Raw genomic sequence first — 26916 nt, 5'->3', positions numbered from 1 at the left:
AAATAAAATATCAAATTTTATTTATATAAATTGTTTTATTGGAAATGATTAAGATACAAACACTAATGGAAAAAACAATACAATAATGTATTTCTGTACAACACTTTTAGCACTCGTTTAAATTGTCTTTTATAAAATTACTTTCTAAAATCTTCCGGTTATTCTGACTGGTGGCAGCGACGTTGCGTTCGGAGACGTCCGATGCTGGGGATTTGGTCCTATTTGTGTGTGGGCACCGTAGCCAAACACTTGGGCCAGAGTGGGCGGCGGTGGCGGAGGAGGAGGAATGCGATTGACCGGAGGTCCGTGACTCGGAATGCCAGAATGTGGTTCCGGTGGCATGGGACCGCGATGGGGCGGATACGACGGAAGCGGAGGATGAGGCGGAGGCGGCGGGCCGGCTCCGCGGTACTGGTTCGATCCGCGAAAAGAATCCTGAAACTGATGCGGAGGAACTGGAGGTGGCGGACCCTGCGATGGTTGTGGTTGAGAAATTGGCGGGGTCTGACTCGGATGGTGCATTGGTCCGCACTGCATTGGTGGATTTTGAGCCGTTCTGAATGATGCCTGTTGAGTCGACGAATGTCTCATGGGAGGACCGTAAAACTGATCTTGAGGTTCGGGCGGTCGAAAATATGGCGGCAGTGGTTGAGTGTATGGAGTATGTGGAAACTGAGAACCTGCAGGTGGAACATTACTTGAATAGTACGGCATAGTTGATGGATTACCCGACTTTTCTGTAGGTGGCGGATAAGGTGGCGGATATGCCGAATTATGCGGTCCAGAAAAATTCTGACTGATAGATGGAACTGGAGTGTGAGCTTTTACCTGTGCGGGAACAACTGGAGAGGACTGCAAAGTTTCAAAACCACCAAAATGAACTCGTTCCTTATTAAAATTTTGTTCTTGTTCTGGATTATATTGGGATTCCGGTTTGGGAGGATAATCTGCTCTATAAGTATCGGTAGTATCTGGAGGAGGAGCTTGATTAAAAGTAAATGAAGGTACATTTGCAGTAGTTTGTGGAGCTGGTAATGGAGGATCTACGGTAGCAGAAGGTAGAGTTACATTAGGTGGTGGTACCGGAGGGACAGGTGGCAGCGTAGTAGTAGTCGTAATTGGTTTTGGAGTAACGGGAGTAGTTGGAGCTGATGTTACCGGTGCAGCAATGTTAGTAAGTGTTTCAGTTTCAACAGCTGGCGTTGTTTTAGCAGAAGATTGTTGTTCTTTTATCTTTGCCTGACAAGGGGGCGTAGTCGATATTGCCGGTGATGATGGCGACTGGAAAAAAATGACATAAAGTTGATGTTTTTAAAAATAACTTTAACAATAACTATAATAATTGATATTTAAATATATCAAGAACATTTTAAATAAAATATATAAGCAACAAATACTTTTACATTATACAATTTGTTTCAACTAACAGACAAAAATGAAAGGAAACAGATAAATATCATACAAACTACATTAAATATATCACAGTTGACTTATAAAACATATGTCTTAATATAATTCATACACTCTTTTGTGCTGGTGCAGTACGTCTTATTTTTGGAGGAGGAGTAGTAGGAGGCGAATCTTGCGGCGTACTAGGTATAGGTGTTGAATATAAATCTAAAACTTGATGACAGATATCTGAAAATAAAAAAAAGTCAGCTATAAAGCAGAAATTTGAAAATTTCTATTCTATAACTTAAAATATTAAAACATAAAATGTAACAACTGGCCTGTACAATTTTAAAATCTAACCTGATCAAATCTGAACATGAACATGAAGCACTGGATTGAAATGTGGAAAACATGTTGCTTAAAGTAATATAATTTAGAGTAACAGGAAAAGAGTTGAACTAAAATTCTACAACTTCAAATCGTCTACAGTCAGTCAGCACTTTCTATTCTAAGCAGTGGCATAGTTAGGATTCTCCAGGCCCGGTGCGGAACCAGATTTGTAAGCCCCCGAAAAAATTTTTCGGTACTTTTTTCATGATTTTGGGGCCCCCATGGGCCTATCATTTTCCAGGGGCCCAGTGCAAACCGCACCTACCGCACCCCCTTAGCTACGCCACTGATTCTAAGGTGCACAGAAACATTTTTTTGAAAGAAAATTAAATATTGTCAAATACTGAGCGTGGGAAAGTCACAATAGAGTTCATAAGTAGGATTATCAGCCGAAGAATAATTAGGAAAACTCTAGTTCAAACTTACCATCTCTTTTGGAAAGAGATGGCAAGTTTGAACTAGAAGATGGTAGTCAATATCTTCATTTCTACAATGATATCGAAGCAGACATAATAACCAAATTAGAAGAGACAGAATTAGGTTAACTATTAATACAGAATTTATTTCAAATGTTATAGCTGTAACCCATAAATATAGAAAATGCATGGTTTTGATAGTTTGGAAAATGTATGAGTAATTAATGTATTTTCTGCAATTTTTATCCAGTTGTAAATAAACACTGGGTCTTCAAAATAAACCCCAAAAGATACATATGTTTTAAAAATATATCTCCTGGGGTTTATTGAGAAAATACAGTAATTGTACAGATGTTTGTTTCTGTAAGTAATATCAATAAAAGCTATTTTTAAGTTTTCACAGAATGATCTTATTCTAAAACAATTTTGGAAATTTAGATGCTCCAATGGATATATTTGTTTATTCAATTCCGATTTATAAACTTCATTTCAAGACATTTTCATATCTCCACTAAAAGTTATGAAAAAAGTAAATTTTATGATAAGTTTTTATGTATCTAAACACATTTAAGCATAGAAAAGGTACAGACAGATAAGAATTTTTGAGCTCCATTATAATCTTATGGAGCCTCTGTCATATATGTGGTCTTGTACATAAAATTTTAAATTGGTGAATTATTCATGTTCTCAAAAATGTATTGTTTTAATGTGAATCCCAAAATGTAAAATTACATATCAACAACTATTACCGTATTTTATGGACTATAAGACGCTACGGACTATAAGACGCACCTTAATTTTTAAGCAATTTAAAAAAAAAAAATACCTATAAGACGCTACAGACTATAAGATGCACCTGAATTTTGGAGGCAATTTTTCGAAGAAAAAAGTGCATCTTATAGTCCGTAAAATACGGTAAATATTTTTGATATCAAAACTTGAGTGAAAAATATGTTCCATTTTATCAAAATGTGAAACAATCCACATACTTACCTTCAAGAAATTCTATGCTCATATTGTCCACAAACATATCCCACCAATAATTATGCTTGGATGTGCGTCCATTCCAATCGTTAACCTCAAACTTGGAGAGTTTCCCCGCTAGGTACATTAATGCTATGCCAATTATTTCGGGCTCCCATTGTAAACATAATGTTGTGCATAAACTGAAATTTCAAAATTAAATTATGAATACATTATTTATTCATTTATTACCAGTAATATATTCCAATTTATTATGAAACTTACCTGTCATTTATAAATGTCCAGGCCATTTGAACGAGCTTTTGCAATTTAGCTCTATCACCTAGAGAATGGATTGTTTACAATGAAATTGCTAAATATGATGATCATTGTTTATTAATTCTCTACAATTCGGACAAATCTGTATTGTGTCCTGTCCAAATTTTAGGATTTAGAATTTCTAAATTAAATAATGCTTAAATTTTCTCAGACAATATTTAACATTTAACTTCTTTTTATAGCTGATACTGAATTTAATAATTTAGTTAATAACTTAATTAAACTTTATTTTACCTCAGATATCAAAATTAACTTCTAAAACACTTTTTAAAACAAGTTATTACAACTAAATTCCAGTCTGAATTTGGAGAATTCTATATTTTAGAGAGGAATGTTGCTAATTTTACAGACCTCTTAATGATTTTGCATATTTAAGTAAGTATCCATATGGATGATCCACTTGTAAATCAAATTTTATTGTCTGCAAGAGAATTCTTTCCAATGTCATCACTTCTTCCTGAATTAAAAATAGATATTAAATTAAATAGATTTACTTCCATTCATTAATTATAATCAGTTATATTGTATTCAATTAAGTGAAAATTCATTTTAAAATAATAATAATAATAATACATGCAATAAATCATTAATTTCTAAAGTAATGAACATTACTGTTTTAATATGTATAATCTACATGCTTCAAATTACTTTTGGATCATCTCCAAATTGTGTAAACTGTTGATCAGTGAGAAGGATTCTGGCTGTTTTAATAATGTCTTTACATTTTTTGGGTGTTTCTTCTACTTTACCAGCCAAAAATAAGCAGCAACAGGCTGTAACCTATAAATAAAACAAAAAACATATTAAATTCATATAATTATAATAAATATAACTTACATGTTTCAGAATTTTGTATTAAATTGAAGTAGAATGACCTTTAGAAATATAAAATCCCAATTCTAATGGATAAAATAAAAAATTTACTTGAAAAATCTCTCTATACATTTATTTTCTAGTGCATAGACCATTATTTATAGTGCAAACTGCTTATTTTAAAATTAAATTTTTAAAAACTCATTGGCATTAAAATCAACAATCAATTATAAGCTTGATCTAAAAGTGAGTATTAATAGAATAAACTCATAAAACAAATGTTTTATATATGTGCATTAAGCAAACAATATGTCAGATATATCGAGTCATAACTTGGCAAATTAAATATATAGATATGAAGTAATTTGAACTGAAATTAAGCAATTAAGTTGCTATCTTGTATTAAGTTTAACAATTACAATTCAATAAATTAATTTAGAATATTCTAGAAGAAAAAAATCAGCCCAGAGTGGGACTCTAACCTGCAACTCTCACTTTCCGTGCGAATGCATTGCTAGTTATGCTACCCGACCTCCGAGCAATTCCTCGCTTCCAGACATATTTAATTATCAATATAACCATCCTTGGCCATAAACAACCATGGCACCTAACACTTACCTCAAGTACCAAATTACTTAATAGTTAATCATTAATATAGCACTTAATTAGTCAGATTAATTATGGTGATCATTTGGTTCAGAAGATATAACAATACCAAACATTTGCATGACTACTCACAGCAGTTGAGTGATTTTAAGCTTTTATCCCAACACAGGATTACAGCATATGAGTTGGTGACACAGTCTGTGACACGAAAGTGGTCACATTGAACCTGTAATGACAATGTTGGTGCCATCTATTGTTCACTTTTAACCAAGTTTTTAAAATAATATATCTTTTTAAATATAAAGTTAATTTTCCCTGCTCACGTTGTTTCAGAAAGTTGTTTTTGCAATATTAAAAAGATTTCTACCTTCAATCGAATTTGTTACATGATTTTAATTTTATCTTCTCTTCCCATCTTTTATCATTTTACATGATAAAATGATTTCTTCTGAAGTGGGAATTGAACAATCCTACTTAACCAACAAAAAATGGACAATTCTCATAATTATTGACACTGGAAGTAAATGTTTTAAACTCATCAAACTGTTCATTGGCAATCCTAGTGGTTTTCTCCTTTTACAACCAAATTTTTCATTACACTTACAAATTATACATTTATAATAATAAAAATATAACATTAAATACAGACAGGTTAAATAATAGCCTTGTTATACAGAACATTATAAATAAGGCATTCCATTCTACAGCACACAGGAAATGACAGACCACCAGTTGATAGATCATCATTTATGTCATGGTTTGATCTTCATACTTAAATATGGTGGTAGAGTATGTGATTTGTGGTTCACTAATTGAATATTGATCAATAACTGAAATTTAAGCAACAACAATACAATGCAAACCTTACATCCATACATATGAAAACAGAATATACCAAAAACATTTTATTTAAAAAATCCTGTTGAAATTCAATGGCGTATTGTTAGTATTTGTATAAAGATCGGTAAATCATTCTATTTAACACATTTTTATGTTAAATGGTTTACTGTATATACGTTAAAACAAAACTATGCTAATATAAATGTCTACAAATCCAATTTTAGATTAAAGCCAAACGATTTCCAGATTATATCAAACTATATTAATGCTACTAATTGTTAATTACATGCTTAGTAATTTATGTATGAATTCTTTGAATTATGTTTTAAATCTACTTATTAACTCAACTAATACTTAATGAATGATTTAATGTTATAACAATTATGTTTAAAAACAAAACAATTTTTGGCATATTTTCCATTTAAATTCATCCCATTCTGATTTACTTCAGAGCATCCAAACAATCCATGAAATACAGATAACACAAGGTGCGTACATTAATTTCCAAAAATACTTAAAAAAAAAAAAAAAGTTAATTTTCTCAATGAAACTAATATCAATATTTTTTCACATACTACTGTACAGTTTCTATTTAATACAATAATTATTTTCCAATTATGAAAGTAATTTTTATAGTCTTGTTTGTTCAGTCGCTTCAAAGTTTTTTCATAATTTAATTGAGTTGTTTCCTAACTATCAAAACTTTTCATTACTTTCCATTTTGGAAACTGCATTATTTATTGAAGAACCAAACCTCCATTTTTCTTTAACTTCAAATAACTTTGATCAAAGTGACTTCAATTTCTTGATGTATATTTAATAAAGTAATTTTCCATTTAATTGATTTTCGTTTGTAATATTTTAAAGTAAGTTTTTTATACAACAAAGAGCACAGAATATCCTTTCACTAATGCAAGTTAATAACTATTTTCAATACTTTATAAATATATTGTCTTTCCTTTTGTAAGTTTCTTAATGGAAACCTTGAGATCCTCTTGACTCCTCCTGCATGTATCAGTTCTGAATTAAAATCAATCATTTCCAAAAATTCTGTGCACAGTAAGCTAGAACTTCAATATATTATTGCAAAACACCCTTCTTGCTTTTTCTAGCAAATTTTTTAATTAAATTAAATGAACTAACGTTTTCAGCTATCTTAAATAGCCTTCTTCGGGTTAAGCAGGATGTTCCAAATTATGTTTAACCCGAAGAAGGCTATTTAAGATAGCTGAAAACGTTAGTTCATTTAATTTAATTAAAAAATTTGCTAGAAAAAGCAAGAAAAGTGTTTTGCAATGATACATTTCCAAAAATTTTTAGTAAATTTTGTGTTAAAGATTCTCTTTCAAATAAACTTTTATGTTCATTCAAAGAATTTGAGATAATTGTGACATATCATCTTTACAATTGCATTTTTATATGCAGTTGATAGACTGACCCAGTCATTTTCCCATAGATCCATGACTCACTAAATCCATATCATTAAATCTATAGACTGATCCAGTATACAATTACATTTTCCCAAATGTAATTCTATGCTGTTTAGTCAGAAGAAAGAACATTTTACACATTACATCTCTCTTGTCAGGTGACTGGATAGAAAAATATTATGGCACACATCTAAGCTGATATTTATAGAATAGGAAATGGATGGAAGCATAAGTTGTACTTTTAACTTAAACCAAATTAAAGTCCTTCATTTATCTGTAACTTGGTTTAAGTGGTCTGCAAATCAAAAAACTTAATTGTAAACAATAATTGCTGTAATAAAGTAGTAGTCTCTGTAAAGTATGACAATATAATAATTTATGAATATAACGACAAACCTCAAAAGGAAATATATATTAAATATAGTGGATTTAAGTAAAAATACTCAATAATCTTTCATTGACACCATTATTTATTTATTTATTATCTGGCCAGTTCCTCTATCATATGTTTCTTGTCTGAAGTCCTTCAAATTATCTGATATACTATTATATTTATTCTATATCGGGAAAAATCAAACAGCATTCAACTTGATGGATTTGATCTGGATAATTTTTAGGTTACAACAGAATAATCATCTCTTACTACTGTTAATAATTATTTTATCTATTTAATTATTAATTATTATCCCTAGACAAACAATGCTTGCAAATGATAGATCATAATCAGAAAATTTGCCTAAAAAAATAAACAAACAAAAAGAAAACTTGATTAACTAATCAAAACTATAATTTTTATGTTAATTCTGCTGATGCTAGTATTTTATTCACCTGACTTATTTAAATTATATAAATATTACATAAAATTTATTATTTTACATTAACTAGAAATACAAAAAAGGAACTAAAATAAAAATACTTACAAATCTTGGAAATGTCCGAAACGAATGAAACATATAAAATCTATGAAAGTAAACGACTCCGGTGGCCATTGTGTCATATCGTATAATCAAAATTAAGGAGAAAAAATTTTAAATATTAAATTATAAGTTATTTAAATATTAATTTTTGTATTTGATATTTTAAACAATTTAATACTTCAGTTCAAACTTATTGAAAAAACTTAAATAATTAGCGCAGATTAACACTGGTTTTCAACCAGGAAACTGCAATAGTACTTCAGCGGTGCTGCAAAATATAGTGCTAAGCAGTGCTATAACACTTTTTATGATCATTACTGAAAGTATGAAAAGTGCAATAACTCTACATTGATAAAGTAGAGTGCCACAAGAAAAATATTATCAGTTGGGGTACCACTAAAAAAGTGGTCATATTTTTCTTCTAGAGACTGGATATTAAAAAACTTCATCTTTCTACACTATTAAATGGTAATCTTATATGAATTGAATGTTGTAAATAATAGAAATTGCCTAATGCCGATAGACAATGGTTATGTCATTCTTTAACTGGATATTTTAGCATTGTGAATCTAGCCATTACATTTATAATTGAATATTTTTCTTAAAGCTGTATACATTTGTTACATTATTTTTTTAAATATTTTAAGAGAAAGGAACTTTTAATTAGCAAAATTTTGCACCATATTTAAATACAGTAGACTCCTTGTCCAGTAAATCTTGCCATTCCTTGCAGAAAGAGATGCCAGAATAGCAAGAGTGTCAGATTACTGAAAAGGTACAGGTATGAAGATAATGAATGAGATGCCTGCCCCCCTTCGGTACTTCTTTTTGGAAGCAAGTGGGCAAGTAATACAGTGTGCTGACTTGCAATACTGTGAAAAATAAAATAAAATAGAAAAATGGGATGTCTGATGTGATTAACATTTTCATAGAGGCAGATGCACAACACTGGAAGTAGAAAGATAATTGAGAGACCAGATTAATAAAAGTTTACTGTATATTTATGAATTCTGCTTGGTAAGGCTACCAAAATATTCAATTTTCTCTATATTTAAAATATTTTCAGTTCCTTTTGAGTCATCTTCAATACAAACATATCCCTTGAAATACACTAGAAGGGTAAAAGTTCAGACTAGCTATCCTTATTTTACTGGTCTGTAACACTGCTAATAGTTGCAGAAAAGCCTCAAACTTATTTCCCTTCAACTTCTTATCTTCAGAACCTTGCATTTTTGCAAAAACACAAGATATGCTTGTATTTCTTGGCTTTTTAGTACAACAAAAAGCTGAAAGTCAGAGTGAGGCTTTTCTGCAGTGCTTTGCAATGACACAGACAAGCATCATAAGGATAACTAGTCTGAACTTTTAATGTTCTTCTAGTACCAAAACAATGCATTTGAAGGGCTGTGTTTTCTGAATATTTTTACTTTCCCTAAACCTCTAGAACAAACTGTAAAAAATTTCCACTAGCTTTTAGAACAAACTACATATTTAAACAGTGATTATAAAAGTACTCTCTCTAGCCTTTGGGACTTGATAACTTCAAGATCACAGATATAGTCCACCATTTTATAACAAATTCCTATACTTCAAGCACTTGAATGACTTCACTCAGAAAAAACAACATACTAGGAAAATAAAGTTTGTAAAAAACAAAACATCAGATAAACTTTTAAAATACTAAAGTACCAAAGTACTAACAGATTTTCCTCAGAAATATTAAAGAGCTCTTTGGTATGTGTGAATTATTAAATGTATGAATTTTGCATTGCACATGCCAGTGATTCTCAAAGTGGGGGTCGCAACCCCCAAGGGGGCCGTGAAAAATATTTGGGGGGGTCGCTGAAAAATTGATGCCAGATCAATTTTTTCAAATATTTTATAAATTTACTATGGATTCATGTTTGGAAATAATAGAAATAAAAAATATATAAAATAATTTTTACTTAAATAAATTGCACATATAAATAATAAAAATAATATAAATATTTAAATACGAGCCTAACCCCCTCCCTCCAAGATGTTTTTTGACACATACTTATTCTTCGGGGGTCCTTTGAAATTTTTAAGTGCAGAAGGGGGGTCGCGGTCCAAAAAGTTTGGGAAACACTGGCACATGCAATCATCATCACCAAAATGTGACTTTTAAACTCCCAGACTCGAGTTTGTGTAACTTCATTGCTACACACAAGTATAATTTCTATTGTTGGAGATACTTCATGTTAAATTTAATGACAATTTCAGAAAATAACAAATGGTGACATTAAATCAAGATCTGACTGTAGTAACAAAAAACATTTGACTACAAATGTAAACAAACTTGCCAATTTTGATGCTACTAACAGCATTGTCTTGGTGGCTGGATCCACATGCTAAAAAAAGCAGGCTTGAAACATTCCAAACTACAGAATATCGGACTGTAAAAGTTTTGTGTATTTATAATTTGATGATGATAAAGTTTAAAAACTAAAAGAAAATAAAACTTCAATTCTGAAGAATTGAAATTTTATATTCTTTCTCACTTTAAAAAATGTTTTCATTTTACCTCATCACTTATGATTTTTTATTCTTCATGCATTAATAATAAAAGTACACACTATGCTTATAGAACAACAAATTATTCCTAAAGTATTTTTATAGTTTTAAATAGGAACATTTTAATTATAGAAATTCTTCTGCATATCACTTCCATTTAAATATTTCATAATTAACACACTATACAGTGAATTTTGTATGTGAAGTTTATCATCAAGCTCTGATAGTACTAAGAAAACTGACTAAAATTAGAATTAAACATATGGATATAAATCTTCTTAATAGAATCCATAGAAAAACACTGATACAAAATCATTTTAATATGCATTTTTATTGCTTTAAATTATTGCTAATATCAAGATCGAGTAATTAAACCTAAAATTAATACGTTACACTTTTAAGCTGGCTTAAATAACTGAAAAAAACACATTAAAATTATTCAACTATTAATCAAATTTACAATTTGTGATCATAAAGTAACTATAAACTATTAATCAGAAGAAAATTAAAATTTATTTTTCTAAAATTAGAACAGTTTGGTTTCTGCAAACTAGACTAGGAATAGAACATTGCTATCAGCATTTTAAAATATTTAATTCAAATTTTGTGTGTTATCGTTTTTATTTCTAAAGAATGCAAAATAAGTTAATTCATTTCAACAGATTTTTTTTCGTATTTTTACTGTTTATTCTTTAATGCATTGCTTAAGTAGTACAAATAATTGCCTCACTTTAAATTGATTGATAATTGTGTTAATCAATTATAATTAATGGTTACAACTATTAAAAAAATGTGTAGAAAATCAATGGCAATTAAAGTCGAGAAAACTTCTGAATAAGACAACTGTCAAACATGACGAGGAAAATATTAAATAAATTTAGAAATTACATTCGTTAATAGTACTAATTAATTTTTAAGTAAAATAAATTTATGTTGTTATGAAGTTAACAACAATTGAAAGCAGCCTCATATCAAAATCTTTTTTTGAAAGAAATAAATCTGATAGGATTATAATTATAATAGCTTTAATTTAAATATGTCAACAACTTAAAAAATGAATGTTTGTCTCAGATGTAAAAATAAAAATGTTTTTGAACTGAATTTATAGCATTAAATGCTAAATTTAAATAACCAAAATCAGAATGCAATAGCTAAGTACTGTATATGTAAAGTCTCTGTTTTGCCAAGAGACGTTCGATTGAATTAGATTATGTCATATAACATAAAATATTGACATTAAAATTTTATTTTTATTCTCGTGATTTATGTTTATAACTTTGTTTTATACATTTTTTTTTTATTTTTAGAAGAATAAATTAATCAAAATTGAAATATTTTACAATTTCTAAAATAAAAGTATATATATCATAAATAATACATATACTAAAATATATAAAAATTTTAACAATGATCTAGTAAAAAAGGATCTGGCTGCAATATATATAATAATAAAATAATAATAGATTGAATTTTGAGAAAGAAAAATAAATATATTCTAGATTATGAGTAAATTCATACACTTTACTTGAATACAGTTCATACAACAGAAATTTTTCCAGAAAAAACACCTAATTCACTGTTTCTATTTGCTCTTTTTTAAATTTCTTTTGTTAACAAAAATACTTAATAAAAGTTTTTCTTTCAGTTATTAAAAACATTCTAACAATATAAAAGTACAACTTTATAATAATTTATTTTTAATTCTTACTAACCAAATGATGCACTAAAATCATCAGCGCATAGATTTTCGATGCCTTGTGGAAAAAACAAAGATTATATGAATTTCTAATTTGTTAATAATTAATTATTATTTATAAAATTAATACTGTAGTTATAAAATGTTTTAGTTTAATACTAAAATTATGAGGAAAGTGGAGCAGTTTCTATTATGTGAAAAAGTTAGACATTAATTTATTAATAGGATGAATATTAAATAATTTTTAGAACAGCCTGCAAGAAAAGAATCGACTCAGAGCAGGATCTGAACTCGCAACCTCCATTCTAAAAATTATTTAACAAATATTAAATTTTTATACGGTGGAACCTCGCTTAATGAGCATAATTCGTTCCAGAATCTTACTCGTAATGCAAAACACTCGTTAAGTGAAAAAATTTTTTCCATATAAATTAATGTGAAATATGATAATGCATCCAATATTTCATGTATAACGTTTATTCAAAGAAAATTACACAATATACATCATTAAGAAGCTTGAATCATCTTCATCTTTTTTTCTAGCACAACCAACCTAAAATGTGAATTCAATTTGCAAAAAAAAAAAAAAAAAAAAAATTACATAATATGTCTGATAAACACACACACCAAACAATATGCCAAATTCTAGGGCTATGTAAAGGCTATAATTAAATATTATAAATTAGTTAATTTGACTAGAGGTAGGCAGTTATGCTGCCATCTCAAATTAAATTTAATAATTATAATTAATTAATTTTTAATTTAGACATTATTAAAATTTAATTTGGAATTGGTCATTAAATTTAATAGGATATGGCTGCATAACTACCTACCTCTCATCAAATTAATTAATTTCTAATATTTAATTATAGCCTTTACATAGCTTAAGAATTTGGCATATTGTTTGATGTGTTTATTATATATCGAGCAATGGTTGTTGCTGTTTATACATAATATGTGTGAACACAAGTTTGGAAAAATATGTGAACACAAGCGACAGTAAGATGCTAGCAGAACGAGTGCTAAACACAGACTGATGGAGCATGCACACAATCCGGGACTTCCCCTCTTCTCGTCACTCGTTATGCAAAACATTGCTCATTAAGTGAGTCATTTTTTTACAATTTATTTTTCTCGTTTGCAAGCTGCTCGTTAGGCAAGGTTCCACTGTAATTATTAATTTCGATAAGAGATGGCACCTAATGTTTAACTCTAATACCAAATTATTTAATATCTAATTATTAATAATAGAAAAAAAAGGCCAATTAATTATGGCAATTGTTTGTATTAGTATTAATACATCAGGCTTTGGGATGTTTATATAGAGATCTAGAGTGCTTAAATACAGTACAGCATGCAAACTCAACTTAATGTGGACTAAGGTGATGAGTTACCAAAAATGACAAGTTTTATGGCAAAATGATGATGCAACTCTAAATAGCAAAATTTTCATAAAGGTAACAAGTGCACAAATTCATATATGTATTAACTTCATGCTAACAGTGAATATTTTTATTTGTAGTTCATTTTAATTTTAAAAAATATCAAGTATTGAGTGGCTACTTTTGAGTTAGTGACATTCACGTCATGGTATTGTGCAGTGACACCTTGAAAAAAAAGTATAAAATTCCTTGTTAACACAAGGAACTGATGCTGTTATCAAGTGTTGCCAGTGAAGAATGATAACTTATTTGATCCTAGTATTAAGTTATAGATATAAAAATTAGATTCAGTGCTGTAATTAGGGCAGTGCCGGCAGTGCTCAGGCACAGGGCGTAGACCCTGGGGCTCGCAGAAATGACCTGGACCAAGTTTTGGGTCATAGTTTTGGGGTGTAGTTACAGATGCTTGCACCAGGCACATAAAAGGCTAGTTACGGCACTGATTAGATTACATTATTTTAAGGAATGTAGAGTTTTAGGATTACTATATAAATTATCACTACTAGCTATTATCAATAATCTTTCATTTATGAATATCATTTTGTTGAAATCAGGGAGTTCTAGAAAATTTAGTATAGGTTGACCATTACTAATCAGGCATTATTGGGACCTTCAGAATGCTAGATTAGTGATTTTGCTGGATTGTATTTGTTAAGTGATCAGGTTAGAATATGCTTAACCCAATAACTAACCACCTCATCCTATCTCTAAAATACCCCATAAATCTAGACAAGTTGATTAACAAAAAAACGTTAAACGAAATATCCTTGTCAAATTATCATAAACATTTTGTCATTATCATACAAGTTCTATTGTATATTGCACCTAATGAAATATTAGCATACAAAAACAAATACAGTAACTATCATACTTCTGGCAATGCTCAGCACCATCAAACAACAGCAGCAGTTAGCACCAGATTAGTGATGGAACCAGATTAATAATAGTTGACCAATACATATTGGTCAACTATTATTAATCTGGTTCCTAACATATATTTTAATGAAGATAAAATTATAAAATTTGGAATTTAAATTTTGGCAGATTTATACAAAATTATTTTATAACATCTGAATACATAACCAAGATAATCAAGACAAACTAAATATAACAATGAATTATTTGCTTAATGTGAGATGACAGATGAAAGATAGAAAAATGATATTTATTTTTATATATATCTATATCAGTGATTCCCAAACTTTTTCGATCCACCGTCCCCTTTCTTCCATAAAGTTATACCCAACGCCCCCTAACCCATTTTCTCTTGTGTGAGAAAGGATTGGAAATATTCATAGGAAAACTTTTCTATGAATCTCACACTTTGTGCCCTTACTGTACATTGTTCTCAACATCTGGAAACCATTAAACGCAAGGTTTCCTCTTATCAGTTTAACAGAGGAAAGGGAACGGCTGTCAGTGACTTCAACTTTTGCCTTTAGTCACCGTTCAGTACCCTGCCTCCAGCGCCCCCTAGATTTACTCACCACCCATAAGGGGGTGTTATCGCCCACTTTGAGAAACACTGATCTATATTAAGAGAGGTAATCAAAAGACAAATAATTTCACTTAACAAATTTGAAAATAAATGAAGGAAATACAAATTACTTTTATAATACAGTAGAGCATCGATTATCCGATCCCCAATCAACCGTCACATCGGTTATCCGACCGCGTTCTAGTCGGCAAATTCAAATGTCCGCTAGTGATGTGGCGCTACAATATTTGGCTAAGTCTTGGCTACTTTAATATTATTTTTGTTAAATTTTTGCGTGTTTTAGCTGGCAACACTGGCTTGACCACGAAAGGAGACCAGTATTTAAACCAGGCTTAATTTTTTATTTTGTCTTTATTTTTGTATTTATTTTGTGGAAAATAAAAAAATAATTTTTAACGATACAATAGCGACGATTATTATTTTTTTTAAAAATTTTGTTAGGCTTAACATCGATAAAAATTCAACGCAAAGTAGGTTAATAGCGATATACTAATGTACTAATTACATGGGATATACTAATAATGTATTTTTTCATACTTTTCGGTTATCCGTTTTTTCAGTTATCCGACCAACCCCAGTCCCCAATTGAGTCAGATAATCAATGCTCTACTGTAGTTTAGTTTAAAATATATAATATAGTAATGATACACTAGAATTGATTATTGATATTTTTATACTTACCTCAGTAATAATAATATATTGCATAAATTTTCTTATCTACATCATATTTTATGTTTATTGCAAATTATCATTTATAAAGTAATATAATTATTGAAATTTATTTTAAAAATTTTCATTGAAAATAATTTTTTTAAAGGATACAATCCCATTCTGGTACCAACATTTATGATAAATCGCGCACCTTCTCTTCGATACCTCTGTTCAGTCTCATATTCGATACCATCTGCATATGATGGAGTCGATTTTAATTCTCTCTTGTCATAATACCAATTTGGCATTTTTAAATCTGAAAAATAATGAAAGTAAATTGACAATTCACTAAAATTTCAAAACTAAAAAAGTACGATAATAAAAATTAAGCATAAATAAAAATTGGTCATCATTAGCTAAAAGGAACACAATAAACAGAATAAATTCTTTTACATTTTAAATGTAGAAGGATACAAGCAATTTCAAAGCCAAATTTGTTTTTATGGCTATATGTGTATTATTAAAAAATGAAAATTTATGGAATAAAAACAAAGAAAAAAGTATTCAGTGTAGAATAATAAAAATTTGCAAATTTTCATATCAGTCGACATTGGCATTTTCAAATTCAAAAAGCAGCACATTATATTATATATATATATATATATATATAAAGCAGTTACATTAGCCTTACTGAATGTAACTATAAACAGACTTCTTACAGAAAAAGAAATAATATAATCAAAAGAAGACATTGAATATATTCATAGAAAAATAAAAATCTTGAAAAAATAAAATATTTTGTTCTATGAAAAATCAAAGTTTTTCTTGATATCTTGCAGAACATTAATAGAACCAAACAACTGATTTTAAATGCCACTTTCCTATATATATAAGAAATGTCACCACAGCCAATCAAAGTTTCTAACATTGATGTAGTGCACGAGATCAATATTCTGCCAATCATACATATCAGCAAACTGAAAATGCTGCTATTTCTCTCTCACTTCAGAAATTTAATTGACAGTTTCAAGTACCTACAGAGTATTTTTATTTATGTTTGTCATATAACTATTATTGAAATATATGCAGATTACATCTATTGAATACTTTCCTAATTAGTTTCATGTTTATAATTGTTTCGGATGAAAACAATTTGTCAACTAAACGATTGCCATAATTAATTGGGCTATATATTAAAAAATTTGGCATTAGAGATAGACATTGGGCACCATCTATCTAAATTATTAATTTAGATAAGAGATGGTGCCTAACGTCTACCTCTAATGCAAAATTTAACAGATAGCCTGATTAATTACAGCAATCGTTTGGTTGAGTATCAAGGTATTGGGCTTCGGGAAGTTTATTATACAGTCGACTCTGCATAAGTCAACATCCCAAGGAGAAGTGGAAATGTGTCGAGTTATCCGATGTGACGACTAAAGTGAAGTTGGAAAAAAAAACCACAAAACTACAATTAATAAAATACAGTAGTATAGGCTTACAATACATTGTGTCCTCCATTTACAATTACTCTGTAGATGAAAACTGAAAAATTCATTTAGTGCTGTTTGTTTTGAGCACTTAACTGTCTTGACTTTCTTTTTCAACGATCACGAACGCCTTGAAAACATCATGTTCGCAATTGTCAATTGTCGGCAAGTAACGTCTAAGGATTCTTAATGCCTCTAGCGTGAGAAAATGCAAAATTGGATTCTGGTGTGACATTGATGTAGATTGTATATTTTCTTTTTGTTTATCTGTTATTATTTTATACATAAAAATACATAAAATGTTAAGGCATTTTTATTAATAAGTATATATATATATTAATAAATCAATTATTAATAAATAAATCGACTCCCCCTCCTGAAAAAAATGAGTTCGCACCACACGTGCAGAGTGAATTCATTTTTTCAGAAGGGGTGACAACTTATCAGCAAAAGTAGTGATGAGTTAAACGGTGTCGAGTAAACTGGAGTTTTTTAACATTAATGCCTATGTAAGTCGGCCGGGACCACAGAAAACTGACTACTTAACAAATGGTATCGAGTTATCCGGGTGTCGACTTATGCAGACTCGACTGTATATGAAAACAATTTCTGTTCTAGACAATGATAATGGTGATAACCTGGTTTTGTTGCAGTGCAGTTTCATTTTGCTTTTAAAATTTAATTTTTAAAAGCAATTTTTTAATTAAAATGTTTAAATTATATAAATTTTTTTTATCTCAAGTATCAGTCTTATACATAGCCATTCAATGCAATTAATTTACATTATTCTTTGTTCTATATACATAGGAGCTATCCACAAATTATAAAATGTAGATATGGATAGATGGGTATACAGATAATTATGATACCTTACAAGAGAGTGGGGTGTTTACAAAAATTTTACATAATGATAGGATCTCAACTCTTGGGAAACAGAATGATTCCTTTTTGTTTCCAAAGAGTTGCATAGCAAACCCTACTGTTTATATCACTGCTTTGTACATCATTAATAAAATAATGTAATGTTTAGAACACTGTGCTGTGTGTTGTTCCTTAGTACAATTAAGAAAGGCCAATCCAGGATATCCTTTACATAATTTTGAGAATAGGTACCATACATGCAACACATTATGGAGCATTACAGGAGGTGAGGTGGTAGTTGAAAAGTATAAAAATATCATTACATAACTTATGAATGATTCCATATATTGATTCCTGTAGACCCTTGTAATTATTTAACAGCAATGAAAAAAAAAATACAATCTCCACATTGAAACAAAAGGAATTTAATTCATATAATATCATCTATGTATTAGTGGTGCAATTGCACTTGTATGTCTACAAAATGACATTTTGTTTTAATTATTATTGAATATTTTTCATTAAAATATTTCTGTATTATTAACACTTATGATATTTTTAATGTATAAAGCATATATTGTTTATAGAAAGTTATTATAAATTACAACAAAAATGTATTAAGTGTAACAAAACACACAAAATGCCACGATGTCCATTGAAGGTGACCAGAGATGAGCTAACAGTATATCTGTATACGTAAGTATAATAATTTTTTTAAAACGTGCTTTTTAAATTTTGAATTTAATATTCTGTTATTAAACCTTAAACATCTGTGTAAATAAATCAAATTTTATATAGGTTAACTTTATTTTTAATACAACTTTTATTTTCTCTTTAAACTATTCCAGTTTTTCATTTAAAGATTTATTGACATATGAGAAAAAAAATTACCATACATCTCGGCAGACAAGACGATAATTAAATCATTAAAAAAAGGCCCCCAAAATACGGGGTCATCTTATAGGACAGATATAAAAAAAAATTAGATTGAAATTTATATAAATTAAGACCATTATTAAAAAAAATGGACAAACCATAATTATTTACTAGTAGAGAGTAGGGTATGTGCACAAAATAGAACAGCCCATACGATGTTTTTGTGAATAGTCAATCGAGCCCACCAGTGGCCAAGCAGTCTTCGTATACCCTGAACACTGGGAGTTCGGTCATGGGTTTGCACATCGCTCGGACAGGCTGGCCATGTGGAGTTTCCCAGGTTTTCTCCACATCTGTAATGCCTAAATAGGGGCCAGTTTCCCTTAAAAAGACCTTCCAGAAGGCATCCCTCTAGGCAGATCGCCCAAGTGTTGCATTGCCATAACTTTACAAACAAACAAACAAACGTGAATTGGTCATTACCCGAATGCCAAACAGTGTGAATGTTTGCAACAATCACAAGGCAGTGCAGCCAGATACAAGAAAATAATATTTGTTCATTCGAAAAATTACAAATAGGACATAATTCCGTATACGCTATACAGTATTATTATTCAGATGATGATTGCTGATCTAAACTAAATTCATAGGCCGTTGATAGTTTGGAGGTCGTCTTATAGAACAGATATATGCTAAAACTATAAAATTTCGACGAAAATTTATACCTTTTCTTATGTGCTGAGATATACAGTATTATTATATTATTTTGTTTCTCTAGCAAACTTATAGATTATTTTCCTATAAGATTGATTAATTATCAAAATAATAATAATAATAAAACTGTTCTATGATTATAAGATGTCAATAACTTCCAATGTACAAGTAAAATAATATTTATAGCTAGAAAAAAAGATAATTCACAGTTCATCAGTTCTTTTAGAATATTTAATACAAATAAAAACTGTTTCTAGGGGAAGTTTTTGTTTTTTACAAAACAACAAACTTTTATTTAATCTATCCTTCTGTAAGAAATATCTGTATTATCCTTCTGTAAGAAATATCAACGTTTGAAAATGTAAGAAAATAATTTTATTTACATCAACGAAATGTCTTTATTCAAGTAAAACAAGATATAATTCTACAACCAAAAACGGATTAACTAACTATCAAGAAAATATCAAAATCCGGCAAAAAAGTAAAAACTTACAGTAACAAATGTTTCCTCCTGTGCTAAATGGTTATAGTCAGTCTTATAATAGACCTTCAAAAAAAGGAATGAAGTATGATGGAACACTAAGTTAAAAAAAAATAGAACTTCTTTCAATTGGTGGTTGCCATCCACATGATGAATTTGGATGATGTAGGAGACAGATGTAAAATTAGATGTTATAGAATGTCTTCCACACAGGAGAGGAGTTCACCTCTTTAAAGTTGATTGTCACATTTCTTCTAGTTACTTTATTAATCTCCAATGGTTCCAAATATTTGAGTTGTTCCTTGTGGTTGGTACAATGTACGAAATGAACTTGGTCAAAGTGGATCACAATATTGAAAAAAGGACTAATGTGTTGCTGATTGATAAAAGTTTTTTTTTTCTTTTGCATTTTTGATTAAACAAGATAAACAGTTCATTTCCTCTCAAAAAGATGAGAAAAAACATGCTTAATTCAGGAAACTAAATTAAATTTTTATTCAGAAACATTTTCATTCTTTTATAAGGTTATAATTTACATACCTCCAAGCTTGTTACCAGTGTGACCACCAAAAATGATGAAAAAATGAAAAAATAGTTTGTTACAAACGTTTTCGAACCCTAAAAAGTTGTTCTTCAGGTAAAGGCAAATTTCTGATAGAATGCAAATCAAAAAGGAACACGATTTAAAACTCAAACATGTGCCTCTCGATCACGTCTTCCTGGGAGTGCATGCTCCAACCATTGACGCTATTTATAGGTTTTTGTCCATTAGCACTTGCCATGCTATGGACAGAGTTAATTCCTCCTTGTGGTTGATGCAATTGTTGTTGAGGCTAGCTCTGTAGATATAAATGGCCTCCAATCACCTGAGATGTTCTGTGTGCTGTGTGGTGAGGGTAACACTCGCCTGATTAAAATCCAGCTCTACATCTGAATCAGTGGCGTAAATGGCCAGAGCAGTGGTGGTCCTCGCAATGTAAGTAGGATCACAAATCAAAAATCAATAAAAACATTTATTCTATAGCTAGTATTTCTGCAAAATAAGTAGCCTATACTTTCTGTCAGAACAAAAAATGAATATAACCAAAATTTCATTTGGATTGGACAAAAACTGCAGGCTTTTATACTCACAGTATTCCATTTTCTGCACACACATTTTTGAGAATTATTCCATGCCTGTCTTTAAAGCACTGAAGCCATCCATTTCCAGGATCAAAAGCTTTCCAAAGTCTTTTGCTTTCTCTTTTAAAACTAGTCCATTAATTAATATATTTCTGCTTCTGAAACTTAAACCATCCAAGGGATCATTCACACAGACATTGAAAAAATCAAATAAAGTTTCTTACAGAACTAAGTTCTGTAAGAAACTTTATTTGATTTTTTTAATGTCTGTAAATGTCTGTTTTTAATGTCTTCTTACAGTAAAGTTTCTTATAGAACTTCTCCAGCAGTTCACATCTGTTCTTAAGCATGATAGAATGTAAAATTGCTGAAATATTCAAAGGTAATTTAAAGTATCTTCATTACTCCTTCATCAACCAATTTGATCATTTTTATCTCTCTCTTTAAATACAAAGCTTTTCATCTTAATATAGATGACATTATTCAAAAACACAAATGATGACAGATACATATATCAACATACAGCACAGCAGGGACTTTAATAATAAATAGGAAAGATATATGTGACCTGCCTAAAAGTAAACTGAAAAATGTGAGCAGTATGCACTAAATGTAACCAAGTGGGACATTTCTGGTCAGTTTTTTACAAATAATACCATGCATTTTCATGAGTCATAGATTTAAATATTTGCATGAGAAGGAACTGGATGTCATACCTGAAGGAAAATGTTCAATAAGGTTAAAAATGATATCTAAATCCTTTTTCTTGAAGAAATTTCATTGTATCCCATACTCCTTTTACATAACTTTGTAAAACCTGAGCATTTTAACATAATGTGTATACTACAAATTCAAAGGAATAGAAAAAGTTTGTACTAACAGATAATATGCAATAACTAAACTCTCTAAAAGTATGCTCAACTATATTATTTGATTATTTTAAATTCTTCTGTTCTCTGTAGAAGAATAGCTAGAAGTGAAATAAATCCACAATAGGAAAAATTATACTATTCAAAACATATGAATAAAAATATAAAACATTTTCAAAATAAATCTGTCATAATCAGGGCTATTTTTTTATCTGAAAAGTACTGGTATACAGTGCTAGCATTGCTCAGCAAACACTATTCTCTATGTTCAATCACCATATATGCATACTGGCAGTAATTTTTTTTTGTACAAAAAGAGCACTGGTCTTTATATTTTGTCAGAATGTTAAATATATAAACAATTTTCACTAATAAATACCGGTACATATAAGATTAAATATATCTTCCACAACCTTTAGATTTCCAGTACAAAACGAATATAGTCACTGAATGATCTTTTCAATCTTTAACCAAGATCTTCATCAGGTTCTTTGTCGTTTGCAAAAATGGAATGTTATGAATTCTAGTAAAGTCTGTCTAGTAAATTATTTCAAAATCTTTGATTGTTACTACATATTGGAGAAAATTAATTTTTGTATTCAAAAAACATTCTACAGTAGACCCCCTATAACACGGGTTCATATAACACGGATTCGTATAATATGGCAAAAACATTGTGATTGTATTCATATAACATGCTAAAAGAGACTCGTATAACACTGTAAAACGTCATTGCTGACTCGTGTTGCGACAGGATTGGTTGAATCTGGACCAATAGCGAATATTGTACAAACCGTTGAGTTTAAACGAGCACTGGACTTACTAAAAAACATTTATTACTCAACAGCCATAAAAATTATATTTTTATTAATGATGTCTCCAAAGTTAAGTTATTTTTCTGCGAAAAATTCACTGATTAGGAAACACGCGTCTGCCGTTCAATGAGCCGCTCTGCAAAGAAAACAAGCTTAAGCAATGGCGTCGTCGAATGGTGCACACTCAGTAAGTAATCGTACAATTTTTTGTTTATAGCATAGTTTATATAGATTATTCCCAAAAAATTATACATGATTTGGAAATGTTGAGTCAAATTAGTCTAGAATCAATTAATTTTATTTAAGAAAACCTTTCAAACAGCCGTAGCCCCTAAACTGCATATGTGCTGGGCTGTGATTGGCTCATGTATTTAAGTGACTCGTACAAAACAGATTCATATAACACAGAATGTATCTACCGTGTTATAGAAGGGTCTACTGTATATTCATAACATTCCATTTTTGCAAATGACAAAGAACCTGATGAAGATCTTGGTTAAAGATCGAAAATGTTAGTTCAGTGACTAAATTAATTTTGTACCAGAAATCTAAAAGTTATGGAAGATATACCGTATTTTACGGACTATAAGATGCACCTTAATTTTTAAGCAATTTTTTTAAAAATACCTATAAGACACTATGGACTATAAGACGCACCTGAATTTTGGAGGCAATTTTTCGAAGAAAAAAGTGCATCTTATAGTCCGTAAAATACAGTATTTAATGTTAAATATATACTTTGTCATTTTTCATCTAACAGGATTTAATTATTCAAATTTTTATACTTTGTGATGTCACTTCTAGAGTGCTTTATAAGTATTATTGAGCCATTCATATTTAATCATAGTAATCGTATTTCAATTTCTGGAACAAACCAAAGAACCAGGAAACTATTGAATAAGATTTTTATTACATAGCTAGATGGATGCTTTTGCATTAATTATTTTAACCTGTATAACAAACATTTCAAAAATAAAAGTTAAACTATTCACAAAAATATAGCAATATTTATTAATAGTTACAGATCTGATTTGATATTCACAACAATAAGTTGTTACAAATGTCAAATCAAACATTATCATCTTGTGTCGATTAGTTGAATCTTGAATATATTCAGCTTCATGCTCCGAATGTCAAATTCATCACCAAAAAAATGTAGAAGTAACTCAATATTAAAAATTTGAAATTACATTGAATTTTACTATATCTTATCAAGCAGCACCAAGATGCTTTGAGAAAGTTGTTATTTATGAACTACAGGATGCATCATTAATAGTAGGAGAATGTTTCAAGTGCTATATTGCTTCAAACATAGCCCTAAGCATCAATCAACATTTGTATTACACAGGTTAACAACAAGATGAAACTTATCCAAAGACTGATTATATGTTATCTAATTCATGTAAACAAAGCCTTGCTTTTGTAATAAAACTAATGCTTTTAACAGTAGAGGCATTTCAAACATTGTCCTACTACTACTGATTTTTTGTTGCTCGTATACAGTTATACAACTGGCAGGTATTCTCTCCCCTCGACATCTGTAATCTGCCTCCCAGAAGGACGTTCTACGAGAAACTGGCCCCTACTTAATGTTACAAACATGCAGAAAACCCAGATAAACTCCACTTGGCCAGGTCACAACCACATACCAGTATTCAGTATTGCATTCACCAGTGGTCACACTACTTGTAACATATTCTGTAACTAACATATACCAAATAGTATCAATTATTATTTTCCTCTTGAGCCATTACTCACATGAAATGATATTAAGTTGTATATTTTAACATACTAACTTGTTAACAACATATTAAATAGAAGTGTTGAAGACAAGATCGTGTTAATAACAATCACATGGCTTTTTCCACCTTTATTTAGTTGATACGGTACATTAAACAGACATTAATCGTCTCTAATAGGAGAAAGATGACTAATAATGTACAAGAATTTTATAACCTTCTAATTCTCGGGTTTGTAATGTGCAAACTTACCGTGTGCAAGTGCTATACCGGGGGAAGACTGTTGACCAATGACGGGCACAAGGCCCGAAACATGTACCGTATCAACTAAATAAAGGTGGAAAAAGCCATGTGATTGTTATTAACACGATCTTGTGTTCAACACTTCTAAGACAATACAACAGTTTCACAACAAATCAACATATTAAATAGTTAAATAAATGATATAATTTCAATAAATTCCTTTTTTTTAATCTTTAAAATAAAATTGTTTTCATGCAAAACCGTGTTTATAAATCACAATATTCTTGTAACATTAAATGATGTAATATATTTTTAAAATGTATGTACATATAATAATCCCATAAATGTGTACTGTACATTTCACCCACAATTTTATTTGAAATTATGATATTGTAGCTTAATATATTCTCCATCCCATCAAAAGTATGGTTATTTAATATTGGATAATCTTAATTTTCTAAAATAATATAAAATATTTATAAATTTACTTGATAATATACGTAATAGACGAAATGAAAACTTACATTACAACAACCGTGTTGAAATCTGATTAATTTCTACTAAAGCGCCCCCTGAAATTTTTTTTAATGTAGGAAAATTCGAAAATTTTGCTTTGCCTTTGGAAATACAATAACTAGGAATACATTATCAAAAATACTAATACTTTTATTAATATTTTGCATCGAAAGAAAGTGGCTAAATCTACTTAAAATTTACTTGAATAAGTATCATTAAAATAGTATTAGGTGAATACTATTTTATTACAGCTTAATCCGTGCTGAATACTACAGCGTTTAAGTGCCAGCTCCCGATTCCACAAACTCGTAGATGGTGGAAATAGATGTCTTATGTGGCCCCACAAATGCTCAATGAGCATTGGACCACTTATCTACAGAGACAAGATCGAAGAAGTATGGAAAACGTGACAGAAAATTCCTGGGAAACCGGCCGCCTAGCACAATCTTTGCAGCTTTGTCATGAAAAGCAACGTATGAAGACGTAGAATTTCCTTCGCTTTGCCATCAATGTCCCTCGCATCACTTTAGGAGTGGTCAACTATCATACGAATGCCTTCCCAGACTAGGTATACTGTAAGCCACTACACCTTTGGAAGGCGGAGTAGCGATTTTAAGACATTCTGGTGGCATTACGTGGCATGTAAAGGGCCATAATTATTACAAATTCCTATTTGGACTTTCAGAAATATAGACGCTATTACTTTACAATAACTGAATAACTCGACATGAGTAAATTTCATTTTTACAGTTTTATTTATTAGGAAAACAAGATTATTTTAACTTGAAATATTTCAAACAGATTAATATTTTTACGTAACACGCGACGTAAAAATATATTCTAACAATACGTAACGCGTTGTTAGAATATATTGTTCACTTTTTATATTGTAGGTGCCCGATTTTTTCTAATTTTTTTGGACCGCGAAAAGTATGAAAAAATACTTCATACCAAAAGTTTCGCGTTTTTTTCATACTTTTTTTCAGATTTTCCGGAAAAATCGTAATTAAGTAAGCCAATAATGTAAGCAAATTATTATATTTGATTTATAAAAAACCAAAATGAAATAACTCGCGATACAATTGGCTGTCCGTCCGTCTTTTGTTAATCTCGAGAACGGAGCGATATCGATATCAAGATCATATATGTAAAGATTTTAGTGGCCAGAGAGAGGCCCCATTAATTGTACACGAATTTCCGGCTCGCACAACCGGAAGTCACGTGATACGAATTGAAAATTTTTTATTTAAATTATAACATTA

At 29.9% G+C, this 26916-nt stretch overlaps 1 protein-coding gene and 1 long non-coding RNA gene across 2 annotated transcripts in view; both read right to left on the bottom strand.

Annotated features, from left to right (window-relative positions):
- Positions 1-26916, bottom strand: part of LOC136984992 (uncharacterized) — a 278551-nt gene that overhangs the window by 49149 nt on the left and 202486 nt on the right. The window lies entirely within an intron of this gene.
- On the bottom strand, positions 16-16238 carry CycK (cyclin K). The gene is made up of 8 exons (XM_067282173.1): positions 16101-16238; positions 8110-8192; positions 4149-4280; positions 3852-3957; positions 3447-3504; positions 3192-3364; positions 1523-1638; positions 16-1281 (listed from the first exon to the last, which is right to left on the bottom strand). The coding sequence occupies exons 1-8, from the start codon at positions 16234-16236 to the stop codon at positions 145-147; spliced, it is 1941 nt and encodes a 646-aa protein (XP_067138274.1). The 5' UTR covers positions 16237-16238; the 3' UTR covers positions 16-144.

The sequence above is a fragment of the Centruroides vittatus genome, unplaced genomic scaffold, assembly GCF_030686945.1.
Source record: "Centruroides vittatus isolate TY-2023 unplaced genomic scaffold, ASM3068694v2 contig_941, whole genome shotgun sequence".
NCBI classification, from domain to species: Eukaryota; Metazoa; Arthropoda; class Arachnida; order Scorpiones; family Buthidae; genus Centruroides; species Centruroides vittatus.
Note: the sequence above shows the minus strand (reverse complement) of the source record. Positions and strands in the feature narration are given on the sequence as shown.

What these genes read in the sequence shown, in the direction of transcription:
- CycK (XM_067282173.1), bottom strand. Translation starts at nt 16,236, where the DNA reads ATGCCAAATTGGTATTATGACAAGAGAGAATTAAAATCGACTCCATCA. An exon ending in TGTTGGTACCAGAATGGGAT is followed by an intron (nt 8,193 to 16,100) that starts TGTATCCTTTAA and finishes TAATTTTGATTA; the next exon opens with TACGATATGACACAATGGCC. An exon ending in CTGCACCAGCACAAAAGAGT is followed by an intron (nt 1,282 to 1,522) that starts GTATGAATTATA and finishes ATTTTTTTCCAG; the next exon opens with TCGCCATCATCACCGGCAAT.